The sequence below is a fragment of the Oncorhynchus mykiss genome, chromosome 21, assembly GCF_057628025.1.
Source record: "Oncorhynchus mykiss isolate SJ-2025 chromosome 21, ASM5762802v1, whole genome shotgun sequence".
In the NCBI taxonomy this organism is placed as follows: domain Eukaryota; kingdom Metazoa; phylum Chordata; class Actinopteri; order Salmoniformes; family Salmonidae; genus Oncorhynchus; species Oncorhynchus mykiss.
The window spans coordinates 37,952,501-37,966,528 of NC_143042.1; the positions used below are offsets into that span (position 1 = coordinate 37,952,501).

Consider the following 14,028-nt stretch of genomic DNA (forward strand, 5'->3'; position numbering starts at 1 on the left):
GGGTTTCTGTACAGCACTTTGAGATATCGGCTGATGTAAGAAGGGCTTTATAAATACCTTTGGTTGATTGACTCTCCATGATCAAAATGTGAAGACCATGATTAGATGATCCTGTGCCTAATCTTACAATGGTGTGTTACAAAATATCCTCCCACATTTCCGTGTGTGTGTGCGTGTGCATACCTGGGTGGTGTGCGTGTGCGTGTGTGTGTGTGTGTGTGTGTGTGTGTGTGTGTGTGTGTGCGTGTGTGCGTGCGTGCGTGCGCACCTGGGTGGTGTGTTCCCCTCAGGGCATTGTTGTCCTTGTTCAGTCGATCCATGATGGTCTTCCAGCTGCTGTTGATGTCATCAAACTCTGTGGACTCTCTTGGAAGCTGCTTACGGATGTCCTCGCCCAGGAAGATGTTCTAGAGAAGAGAGGGATGAGCACACAAAAAACTATACATACCTTGGCCTAAACATCAGCGCCACAGGTAACTTCCACAAAGCTGTGAACAATCTGAGAGACAAGGCAAGAAGGGCATTCTATGCCATCAAAAGAAACATAAATTTCAACATACCAATTAGGATTTGGCTAAAAATACTTGAATCAGTCATAGAGCCCATTGCCCTTTATGGTTCTGAGGTCTGGGGTCCGCTCACCAACCAAGACTTCACAAAATGGGACAAACACCAAATTGAGACTCTGCACGCAGAATTCTGCAAAAATATCCTCCGTGTACAACGTAGAACACCAAATAATGCATGCAGAGCAGAATTAGGCCGATACCCACTAATTATCAAAATCCAGAAAAGAGCCGTTAAATTCTACAACCACCTAAAAGGAAGCAATTCACAAACCTTCCATAACAAAGCCATCACCTACAGAGAGATGAACCTGGAGAAGAGTCCCCTAAGCAAGCTGGTCCTGGGGCTCTGTTCACAAACACAAACACACCCTACAGAGCCCCAGGACAACAGCACAATTAGACCCAACCAAATCATGAGAAAACAAAAAGATAATTACTTAACACATTGGAAAGAATTAACAAAAAAACAGAGCAAACTAGAATGCTATTTGGCCCTACACAGAGTACACAGCGGCAGAATACCTGACCACTGTGACTGACCCAAAATTAAGGAAAGCTTTGACTATGTACAGACTCAGTGAGCATAGCCTTGCTATTGAGAAAGGCCGCCGTAGGCAGACATGGCTCTCAAGAGAAGACAGGCTATGTGCACACTGCCCACACTGCCCGCAAGATTTGTGACCTGTTGCCACGAGAAAAGGGCAACCAGTGAAGAACACACACCATTGTAAATACAACCCATATTTATGCTTATTTATTTTATCTTGTGTCCTTTAACCATTTGTACATTGTTAAAACACGGTATATATATATATATATATATATAATATGACAATGCCAATAAAGCCCTTGAATTGAATTGAATTGAATTGAATTGAAAGAGAGAGAGAAGAAAGATTTTTTTTAAACAGATAAAAAAAAAAAAGAGAAAGCCCAGGGAAGAGAGACAGAGAAAGAGAGAAAGAAAGAGCGAGACAAAACAGAGAGAAGAGAGGAAACAGACCAGTTGAATCTGCATCTAAACGTGCTACAGGTGTCTTTACACCCAGCAGTAGACACTAGATGTTGCTAAAACACTCTACCACTCTTGTTTAGACAGCTGATCAGAGCTAAACGAGCAAACACGTTTTACGTTGTACTCAATGTGTTTTACGTTGTACTCAATGTGTTTTATGTTGTACTCAATGTGTTTTATGTTGTACTCAATGTGTTTTACATTGTACTCAATGTGTTTTATGTTGTACTCAATGTGTTTTATGTTGTACTCAATGTGTTTTATGTTGTACTCAATGTGTTTTACGTTGTACTCAATGTGTTTTACGTTGTACTCAATGTGTTTTACATTGTACTCAATGTGTTTTATGTTGTACTCAATGTGTTTCATATTGTAGTCAATGTGTTTCATGTTGTACTCAATGTGTTTCATGTTGTACTCAATGTGTTTTACGTTGTACTCAATGTGTTTCATGTTGTACTCAATGTGTTTCATGTTGTACTCAATGTGTTTCATGTTGTACTCAATGTGTTTCATGTTGTACTCAATGTGTTTCATGTTGTACTCAATGTGTTTCATGTTGTACTCGATGTGTTTTACATTGTACTTAATGCGTTTTACGTTGTACTCAATGTGTTTCATGTTGTACTTAATGCGTTTTACGTTGTACTCAATGTGTTTCATGTTGTACTCCATGTGTTTTACATTGTACTCAATGCGTTTTACATTGTACTCAATGTGTTTTACATTGTACTCAATGCGTTTTACGTTGTACTCAATGTGTTTCATGTTGTACTCAATGTGTTTTACGTTGTACTCAATGTGTTTCATGTTGTACTCAATGTGTTTCATGTTGTACTCAATGTATTTCATGTTGTACTCAATGCGTTTTACGTTGTACTCAATGTGTTTTACATTGTACTCAATGCGTTTTACATTGTACTCAATGTGTTTTACGTTGTACTCAATGTGTTTTACTTTGTACTCAATGTGTTTTACGTTGTACTCAATGTGTTTTACGTTGTACTCAATGTGTTTTACGTTGTACTCCATGTGTTTTACGTTGTACTCCATGTGTTTTACGTTGTACTCAAAGTGTTTTACGTTGTACTCAAAGTGTTTTACGTTGTACTCAAAGTGTTTCATGTTGTACTCAATGTGTTTCATGTTGTACTCAATGTATTTCATGTTGTACTCAATGCGTTTTACATTGTACTCAATGTGTTTTACATTGTACTCAATGTGTTTTACATTGTACTCAATGCGTTTTACGTTGTACTCAATGTGTTTCATGTTGTACTCAATGTGTTTTACGTTGTACTCAATGTGTTTCATGTTGTACTCAATGTGTTTCATGTTGTACTCAATGTATTTCATGTTGTACTCAATGCGTTTTACGTTGTACTCAATGTGTTTTACATTGTACTCAATGCGTTTTACATTGTACTCAATGTGTTTTACGTTGTACTCAATGTGTTTTACTTTGTACTCAATGTGTTTTACGTTGTACTCAATGTGTTTTACGTTGTACTCAATGTGTTTTACGTTGTACTCCATGTGTTTTACGTTGTACTCCATGTGTTTTACGTTGTACTCCATGTGTTTTACGTTGTACTCAAAGTGTTTTACGTTGTACTCAAAGTGTTTTACGTTGTACTCAAAGTGTTTTATGTTGTACTCAGGATTTAGGCGGGAGAGAACTGCGAATTGTTGTGAGTTGATGTGAAAGGTTGTTTGTTTATATATCAGCATACAACTTGAATGAAGGCCTACACACCGTTCCCCTGCTACGCTCCTGACCCCTGAGTACACTCAAGATCTGTCAGGGTGTAAGAATAGAAGATAACGTGTGAGGAGAGAGAGAGAGAGAGAGAGAGAGAGAGAGAGAGGGAGGGAGAGGGAGAGAGAGAGAGAGAGAGAGAGAGAGAGAGAGAGAGAGAGAGGGAGAGAGAGAGAGAGAGAGAGAGAGCATTGGGGTTCTATGCGTGCATGACAGTGTGTGTGTGTGTGTGTGTGTGTGTGTGTGTGTGTGCAGTCTACCTCCAGGTACATCCACTGCCTCTGGACAGTGAGGATCACCTCTGTGACCTCCAGCACCAGAGAGAGGCAGCGTTCCCAGTGGTCCACTTCCTTCTCAAAGGCCCTGACGAACCTAGACGCCTTCATGGTGGAGAGGGTCACCTGGTTGTCCTCCAGGGTCTGGAACACTTCCTCTGTACCCCTGGAGGGTTTAGGAGACACCGGGTCAGATGGAACAAGGTTCACACGTATTATAATGACTGGACCCATTCAAATACATGTCGTTTGAAATAAGCAGAGTTTGACCGATGACTAAAACCCTTCTCAAAGAAAAAAGAGAAGCATTTGACATTTTCAGAGAACAAAAAAAGAGATATATATTTTGCGTTTATTCAAACATACTATACGTGCATACATATCACATTTATTCAAACACATATTACAAGATAGAATATGTTTCTGTCCTCCAGTCTGTTTCTGAGTCTCCAGTCTGAGTAGGGATATAACAGTACTGTGTAGCTACTGTACTCTGAACAGCTATTATCACTGACTCTCACACACACACGCACACACACACACACACACACACACACACACACACACACACACACACACACACACACACACACACACACGTTCTCTCTACACCTAAGAAAGAACAGCCCTCACAACAGGGAACAGCCCTCACAACAGCAGAACAGACCTTTCCTATACCTCACTAGCTGAACCTCTCTAAAATATGATAACAAAGAAAACAGAGTGGTGAGGAGCTGAGGGACTGAGGAGGGTATGATGGGGGAGGCTGGAGTTGAAGAGGGGGGCCGAGGTAACCAGAGCTCTCAGAAACAGAAATAAAGGGGACAAAGTAAGAAGCTGTGGTCTCCGCCCCCCACCCCCCCCTAGCGTGCCTGGTAACCATGGCAGCAGCCTCGTGCGGCACTGCAGCCGTCGCCATGCCAACGGCCTTCTGCGGGGATCAGACGCGGTGGGTGACACCTGACGCATACACACACAGACACAAACAGGCAGACACACACACGTACACACACCTGCAAACCCTCAAAAGCAGGAATACACACATAAAGGCACGGCTGACACACACACACACACACACACACACACACACACAGAGATCATGACTTCAGCAGGTGTGCAGAGAGGCAACTATTCTTTCATTTCATCAGACGTGGTGTATTCTGAGCACACTGTGTATTAGACACATACACACAGCGGTACACAAGCGCGCCCATATCACTGTTGTCCACGTATTAATAACCAGTCCTCCAATGTCAATTTGAGTTCTCAAGGACTGTGGTGCAGAGAGAGACAGGGCCATGCAGAGAGGAGAGGAGAGAGAGGGCCTTAATGTATTCACACTGAGTCCCGTCACCACAGGAACTACAGGTTCAACTACCTACAATACCAGACTGGGTGGTTTGGGGATTGTCAGCATAGCCTACCTGTTGTTTCACCACATTAGGTGGGAGAGATAGGATAGGATTCAAATAGTGTTCTAAATGAGAGAGAGAGAGAGAAAGAAAAAGAGAGAGGGAGTGAGTGAGTGAGAGAGATAGATAGAAAGAAAAGAGAGAGAGAGAGAGAGAGAGAGAGAGAAAGAAAAAAGACAGAGTGAGAGAGAGAGAGAGAGAGAGAGAGAGAGAGAGAAAGAAAAAAGACAGAGTGAGAGCGAGAGAGAGTGTGAGAGTGTGAGAGAGAGAGAGAGAGAGAGAGAGAGAGAGTGAGAGAGATATGGGTTATTGAGGGAAGGGCAATGAAAGGAGGAGGCTAGGTTATCCGCACGCTCCATCAGCTAGGGACACACACACACACAGCTCAGAGCGCACACACACACACGCATGGCGCATAGGGCATACACTGCTCAGAGCACACACACAATGCTTAAATGCACACACACACAATCACTCAAAGCACAGGTACACACTGTTAGTGACTAATCACACACTCTCCATAATGTACACTGAGATTAGGAACACCTAATTTGTCGTCCCCCCCCGCTCAATTCGACAGGGCAAGGGCTCTACAAGGTGTCAAAAGCGTTTCACAGGGATGTTGGCCCATGCTACCACTTACACATTCAAGACCCTATGTTCACTCTGCTCTGCTTGTAATGCCACACCCACACACACACTAACTCATCATGTACAGCCATACAACTGTCAACTGATCCAAAAAAATACAAAGACAAGCAAACACATGACACGCACAAAAACACGCACACTGAGCCGACACACACACATCACTATGTCTCCATCGACTGCTGATGCAATATACGCTGACCACAAACTCACTTACCAACAACACTCGCCACACTCTGCACATATGCTTGACTTGATCCATCCATCCGCCACACACAAACACAAACACACACACACAAACATAATACATGCTGAAGGATCTGGTGTTATCCAGCAGAGCTAGAGAAGGAATGTGTGTGAGCTCGGACCTCAGGGCTAGTGCCCAGAGAGCTGCCTGCCTGAATGGAGCCCAGAGACAGACCTGTGGGTGTGTGTGTGTGTGTGTGTGTGTGTGTGTGTGTGTGTGTGTGTGTGTGTGTGTGTGTGTGCCTGATCACTGTACAGACAGGCGAATAGCCATTACTGCTGTTTACTGTATACTGTAGCTATTGTATACGTGTGTGTGCATTTTGCTTTGATGATATTTCACATGAAGGCTGTGGAATATCTGTTGGTGATGTGTGTGTGTGTGTGTGTGTGTGTGTGTGCAGGGCTCGACAAAAACCAAAACTGGCTGTGTTGTGTTGTGTCGTCTGAATGGACATCTAAAAAATAATAATCCCACAACAATCCCAATATCAAACAATTAGTCCGATCAAAATTGGATCAGAGAGGCATTGGAATAATATTCAAATCTATTTCTCATGAACTTAAATAAAAAAAGCCGACATGTCAAAGTGTATGTGATACGCTGGGTACAGCCTCATGTCCAAACCTATGCTCACATGAGGGAGGCGGCAGAAAATGTGGCCAAACATGGGAAGTTCGTCTCTTTTTATCGACTCATTCAGTCAAAACAGCAACTCTTTCAACTCATTTCTTTCATTTGAGTCAGTAAACCCGCAGACTTGTAAACGTGTGTCGTGTGCTTAAAAAACAACGTAATTTGTTTATTGCTAGGCACCATATTGTTCTCGAACTGCATCCCCCAAAACAATTTGTTCTTGAGTTCAAGTTTGTTGAGCAGAGCCTGTGTACGTTTTGGTTCTACAAAGCAGTGTCCATTATAACATTCAATAATCAATTAATTTAATTCAATCTTGCACCATGTGATCAATTATCAGTTCTAAACATGTCTTTATCTTCTCTATGCTCATTATCTACTGTTGAAGTCGGAAGTTTACGTACACCTTAGTCAAAAACATTTAAACTCAGTTTTTCACAATTCCTGACATTTAATCCGAATAAAAATTCCCTGTCTTAGGTCAGTTAAGATCACCACTTTATTTAAAGAATGTGAAATGTCAGAAAATCAGTAGAGAGAATTATTTATTTCAGCTTTTATTTCATTCATCACATTCCCAGTGGGTCAGAAGTTTACATACACTCAATTAGTATTTGGTAGCTTTGCCTTTAAATTGTTTAACTTGGGTCAAATGTTTTGGGTAGCCTTCCACAAGCTTCCCACAATAAGTTGGTTGAATTTTGGCCCATTCCTCCTGACAGAGCTGGTGTAACTCAGTCAGGTTTGTAGGCCTCCTTGCTTGCACACGCTTTTTCAGTTCTACACACAAATGTTCTATAGGATTGAGGTCAGGGCTTTGTGACGGCCACTCCAATACCTTGACTTTGTTGTCCTTAAGCCATTTTGCTTGGAAGTATGCTTGAGGTTTAACTTTAACTTCCTGACTGATGTCTTGAGATGTTGCTTCAATATATCCACATAATTTTCCTACCTCATGATGCCATTTATTTTGTGAAGTGCACCAGTCCCTCCTGCAGCATAGCACCCCCAGCAACATGATGCTGCCACCCCCGTGCTTCACGGTTGGGATGGTGTTCTTCAGCTTGCAAGCATCCCGCCTTTTTCCTCCAAACATAACGATGGTCATTATGGCCAAACAGTTCTATTTTTGTTTCATCAGACCAGAGGACATTTCTCCAAAAAACACAATCTTTGTCCCCATGTGCAATTGCAAACCGTAGTCTGGCTTTTCTTATGGCAGTTCCTTGCTTAGCGGCCTTTCAGGTTATGTCGATATAGGACTCGTTTTACTGTGGATATAGATACTTCTGTACCTGTTTCCTCCAGAATCTTCACAAGGTCCTTTGCTGTTGTTCTGGGATTGAGTTGTACTTTTCGCACCAAAGTACATTCATCTCTAAGAGACAGAAAGCGTCTTCTTCCTGAGCGGTATGACGGCTGCGTGGTCCCATGGTGTTTATACTTGCGTACTATTGTTTGTACAGATGAACATGGTACCTTCAGGCATTTGGAAATTGCTCCCAAGGATGAACCAGGCTTGTGGAGGTCTACAATTTTTTTCTGAGGTCTTGGCTGATTTCTTTTGATTTTCCCATGATGTCAAGCAAAAAGGCACTGAGTTTGAAGATAGGCCTTGAAATACATCCACAGGTACACCTCTTATTGACTCAAATGATGTCAATTAGCCTATCAGAAGATTCTAAAGCCATGACATAATTTCCTGGAATTTTCCAAGCTGTTTATAGGCACAGTCAACTTAGTGTATGTAAACTTCTGACCCACTGGAATTTCGATAAAGTGAATTAAGTGAAATAATCTGCCTGAAAACAATTGTTGGAAACATAACTTGTGTCATACACAACATAGATGTCCTAACCGACTTGCCAAAACTATAGTTTGTTAAGCCCTGACCTTTTGAGAACTGTGTTTTCCCGATAAATACAACTTTATCAACATTTTAAGCTAAACGGTCTGATCTGTTCCATCAGCCTCATTGGGGTAAAAAAAAAAATAACAAGTAAAAAATCTGTCCTCACACTAAAAGAAACATGGCAGGAGGAACAGGTGAGAGACAAGCAAAGGGAGCTGACAGAAGTCTCCTGCATCGACTGTATTACTGAGGACCTCCTCTGAGACCCAACACACACACAAACAAAGGGGCAACAGCATACAGAAACACACACACTATGATCTCCAAAAATGTCAGGCTGCCCTCAGTTAGAAATATGTTTCAGATAATTGGGACCATATCTGGAAACAACAGTGAGTTCTTTGTGTTTTATGTCTCTGTGAAGCTAGTGAAGCCAACTGTATTTGTCTGAATCTAAGACACCTTGTGAATACGAGTGTGTATCTTATTATCTCTACTGTACATGAGTTTTGTGCATTTACCTGAGTGAGCATGCATGTGTATCTGCACTGCATGTGTGTGTGCGCGTGCGTGCGTGTGTGTATGTTTGATTGAATGCTTGTTTGTGTGTCTAGCAACCCTAGGCCTCTTTCATTGCCCCTGGCTTTCATTGACCCCCCCCCCATCCATAGACTAGCCTCTTAGTCTTTCCCCCATCCACAGTTGACTCCCTATGCCTTAGCGTTAGCCTAGCGTAACCGAGCTTTTGTAGTGCTAGCTTTAGCGTAGCCTCCCTAGCTGACTGATGGTGCCTTAGCGTAGTGTTCGCCTCCTAGCCTTTCCCCCCTCCCTGGCCGATCAGCGTAGCTGGCCGGGGATGCTAATTGATTTGGGCTGGAGGTCTAACTCTAATCTGCAGCAGATGGCCAAGGCATTCCTGCATTCTCCAGCAGTCAGCCAAGATCTGCCCAAGGTAATGAAATCCAGGAGAGCGGCTCTCTCTCTCACATACACACACACACAGTTATGCACACACACACACACTCCTATTGGCGTATGGGCTAAGCACTGGGTGGCAGTGTTGGGCTGTGCGAGCCAGACGGGGGAGCACTTTGCACTAAAGACATCATAAAGACACAAATCAATGGCCATCATTTGGAGAGAGGGTAGACCTGGGCTGAAATCATTTTCAGAGGTCTTGTGCGGCATTGCAGAGTAAACAGGGTGAGCACTAAATTACACAGAGGGGAGGCTGGAGAGTGGTGTGTGTGGGGAAATATGTGTGAGAGAGAGAGAGAGAGAGAGAGAGAGAGAGAGGGGGACAGAGAGAGGGCGAGAGAGAGAGAGAGGGGGAGAGAGAAAGAGAGAAAGGACAGAGAGAGAGAGAGAAAGAGAGAGAGAGAAATAGAGAAATAGAGAGAGAGGGAGAGAAAGAGAGAGAAAGAGAGAGAGGACAGCGAGAGAGAGAGAAAGAGAGAGAGAGAAAGGGCAGAGAGAGAGAGAGAGGAAACAGAGAGAGAGAGAGAGAGAGAGAGAGAGAGAGAGAGAGAAAGGGCAGAGAAAGAGAGAGAGAGAGAGGAAACAGAGAGAGAGAGAGGGGGCTTGTAATGCAATAACAGAACAACACAGAAAGGGAACATAGCTCACTGTAACTACTATCCTCAGCTATCAAGTGCATATGGGACTGTGTGACGGGGAGTGCAGGTTGGGGAGTGTACATTCAAACAGAACAAAAGGGCGTGTGAGTGTGTGTGACTGCCTTTCTCAAGCGTGGGCGGGTGTAGTGCACTGTGTGCTATGTTTTACCAGAGGAGAACATAATGTGTGTGTTCTTGTGTAGTGGAGTACGGACAACAGTGTAGATGCAATTATATACTGTATGAGTGTGATAGTGTTTTTGATTTTAGTGTGCGTGACCGAGTACATAGTGTGAGGTGTGTGTGTGTCCATGAGAGTCTGTGTGTATGCAACTGAAGGATGTGTATTCATGTGTATTCATGGCAACCGGTCTGGGGCCAGTGAGAGATGGGTGGGTGGTAATTACAGGTGATTTGTGCTCCGCCGTGCACAGTGTGTCCTGTCTTCCTGTTATTATAGCCAGAGCACAGAGCAGCACTCTCTCACACACACACACACACACACACACACACACACACACACACACACACACACACACACACACACACACACACACACACACACACACACACACACACACACACACAGCAGCACAATGCTGTGCAGCCTCAACAGCACTGGCAGAGGAGGCCCCTGGACACATGTCCTCTTTCTCCAGGGACGGGGCCATAACACGCGTTAACCCTCCTATAACCAATGTCAGCCAGACTGTGTGTGTGTGTGTGTGTGTGTGTGTGTGTGTGTGTGTGTGTGTGTGTGTGTGTGTGTGTGTGCTCTTACCAGGGCGGCCACATCCACATTGTTCGCTTTGGCAGTGTGTATATGTGTGTGTGTCTCCCCACATCTTACTCATACTGTCCATAGCATCATCATCAATCAACTCTTCCCCTGGCAAGACATTGCCATCAGTTATTGAGAGGCACAATAATTCGGAATTGATTTAGTCCCCCACATTGGATATGACAGGTCGGCTAGCTCTGAATACAAAAGGCTCGGTATTTGGAGGAGGGGTGGACGGGTAAATCCTGGAAAAGATGGAAATATTCTGAAGAGTGATCTAAGCTTCCCCCGGAGAGATTAAAATAACCCCATCACATGTCCCTACTCCTCCCCTCGCCTACTCCTCCCCTCCAACTCCTCCCCTCCTCCTCCCCTACTTCTCTCCTACTCCTCTCCTACTCCTCCTCCCCTCTCCTACCCCTATCCTACTCCTCTCCCCACTTCTACTCCTCTCCTACTCCTCCTCCCCCCCTCCTACTCCTCCTCCCCCCCTCTCCTAATCCTCTCCTACTCCTCGTCCTTCCCCCCTCTCCTAACCCTCTCCTACTCCTCCCCTCCTCCTCATCCTCCCCCCTCTCCTACTCTCCTACTCCTCTCCTACACTTCTCCTACTCCTCTCCTACTCCCCTCACCTAATCCCCTCCTTCCCCTCTACTTCTCCTCTCCTCCTCCTCCCCCCTCTCCTACTCTTCTCCTACTCCCCTCCTCTCCTACTCCTTTAGTCTAGGTATGACTGGGATGATTAGGCAGAAAAATGCACAATTGCTGGGCCTGATTGTGTGTGTGTGTGTGTTTGTCCGGTGCGTGTGTGTGTGTGTGTGTGTGTGTGTGTGTGTGTGTGTGTGCGTGCGTGTGTGCGAGTGCAACAGATTTGGGAAGGAGGGATAGAAAACAGAAAAGAGAAACGGAAACACCAAGCCCACGTTGTCATCCTCTGCTACAGAAAACAGGGGTGTAACAGGGAGCCTATAAATAGAGAGATTGGCATGTGAGGAGGAAGAGAGAGAGAGAGAGAGAAGGACCTCTTTAAGCTCCCTTCACTTCTTTCTCACTATCTTTTTATTTTGCTCATCCACTTCTGCCTCCCCACCTGTCTGTTTATTTCTGTATCCTGTCTATTTGGCTATCTGGCTCCTCACCTGTCTGTTTATTTCTGTATCCTGTCTATTTGTCTATCTGCCTCCCCACCTGTCTGTTTATTTCTGTATCCTGTCTATTTGTCTATCTGCCTCCCCACCTGTCTGTTTATTTCTGTATCCCTGTATCCTGTCTATTTGTCTATCTGCCTCCCCACCTGTCTGTTTATTTCTGTATCCTGTCTATTTGTCTATCTGGCTCCCCACCTGTCTGTTTATTTCTGTATCCTGTCTATTTGTCTATCTGCCTCCCCACCTGTCTGTTTATTTCTGTATCCTGTCTATTTGTCTATCTGCCTCCCCACCTGTCTGTTTATTTCTGTATCCTGTCTATTTGTCTATCTGCCTCCCCACCTGTCTGTTTATTTCTGTATCCTGTCTATTTGTCTATCTGCCTCCCCACCTGTCTGTTTATTTCTGTATCCTGTCTATTTGTCTATCTGGCTCCCCACCTGTCTGTTTATTTCTGTATCCTGTCTATTTGTCTATCTGCCTCCCCACCTGTCTGTTTATTTCTGTATCCTGTCTATTTGTCTATCTGGCTCCCCACCTGTCTGTTTATTTCTGTATCCTGTCTATTTGTCTATCTGCCTCCCCACCTGTCTGTTTATTTCTGTATCCCTGTATCCTGTCTATTTGTCTATCTGGCTCCCCACCTGTCTGTTTATTTCTGTATCCTGTCTATTTGTCTATCTGCCTCCCCACCTGTCTTTTTATTTCTGTATCCTGTCTATTTGTCTATCTGCCTCCCCACCTGTCTGTTTATTTCTGTATCCTGTCTATTTGTCTATCTGCCTCCCCACCTGTCTGTTTATTTCTGTATCCTGTCTATTTGTCTATCTGGCTCCTCACCTGTCTGTTTATTTCTATATCCTGTCTATTTGTCTATCTGGCTCCCCACCTGTCTGTTTATTTCTGTATCCTGTCTATTTGTCTATCTGCCTCCCCACCTGTCTGTTTATTTCTGTATCCTGTCTATTTGTCTATCTGGCTCCCCACCTGTCTGTTTATTTCTGTATCCTGTCTATTTGTCTATCTGGCTCCCCACCTGTCTGTTTATTTCTGTATCCTGTCTATTTGTCTATCTGGCTCCCCACCTGTCTGTTTATTTCTGTATCCTGTCTATTTGTCTATCTGGCTCCCCACCTGTCTGTTTATTTCTATATCCTGTCTATTTGTCTATCTGGCTCCCCACCTGTCTGTTTATTTCTGTATCCTGTCTATTTGTCTATCTGCCTCCCCACCTGTCTGTTTATTTCTGTATCCTGTCTATTTGTCTATCTGCCTCCCCACCTGTCTGTTTATTTCTGTATCCTGTCTATTTGTCTATCTGGCTCCCCACCTGTCTGTTTATTTCTGTATCCTGTCTATTTGTCTATCTGCCTCCCCACCTGTCTGTTTATTTCTGTATCCTGTCTATTTGTCTATCTGGCTCCTCACCTGTCTGTTTATTTCTATATCCTGTCTATTTGTCTATCTGCCTCCCCACCTGTCTGTTTATTTCTGTATCCCTGTATCCTGTCGATTTGTCTATCTGGCTCGCCACCTGTCTGTTTATTTCTGTATCCTGTCTATTTGTCTATCTGCCTCCCCACCTGTCTGTTTATTTCTGTATCCTGTCTATTTGTCTATCTGCCTCCCCACCTGTCTGTTTATTTCTGTATCCTGTCTATTTGTCTATCTGGCTCCCCATCTGTCTGTTTATTTCTGTATCCTGTCTATTTATTTCTGTATCCTGTCTATTTGTCTATCTGCCTCCCCACCTGTCTGTTTATTTCTGTATCCTGTCTATTTGTCTATCTGGCTCCTCATTCCACCCTAATATCACCCCACCATCCCTCGGGGATGCAAACTTGTGAGGGCCCAAAAAGGTGCCAAAAGTGTTTTGCGCGGAAAGTAAGAAAATGTGCTTATTTTCAGAGTAGTGTTGAAAGCAGGGGGGGGGTCCTGTTAGCTCTGAACCCCAGGACGCCGTTCCTGAGTTCTGCACACTAACACACGCTCTCCACACAAAACACATGGTAATAATGTATTATTTTATATTGAACATCTATAATGATGGAGTAATGATGTAATAATGTA

The 14,028-nt window shown here is 43.8% G+C and overlaps 1 protein-coding gene across 2 annotated transcripts in view; it reads right to left on the reverse strand.

The window, feature by feature from the left end:
* dnah2 (dynein, axonemal, heavy chain 2) overlaps positions 1–14,028 on the reverse strand; it is a 234,031-nt gene that overhangs the window by 126,600 nt on the left and 93,403 nt on the right. For both annotated transcript variants that reach the window (XM_036957925.2, XM_090214597.1), the window contains exons 29-30: positions 3,604–3,784; positions 269–407 (exon numbers count right to left, since the gene is read on the reverse strand). In XM_036957925.2, coding sequence (XP_036813820.2) covers positions 269–407; positions 3,604–3,784 — 320 coding nt within the window. The remainder of the gene's footprint in view (positions 1–268; positions 408–3,603; positions 3,785–14,028) is intronic.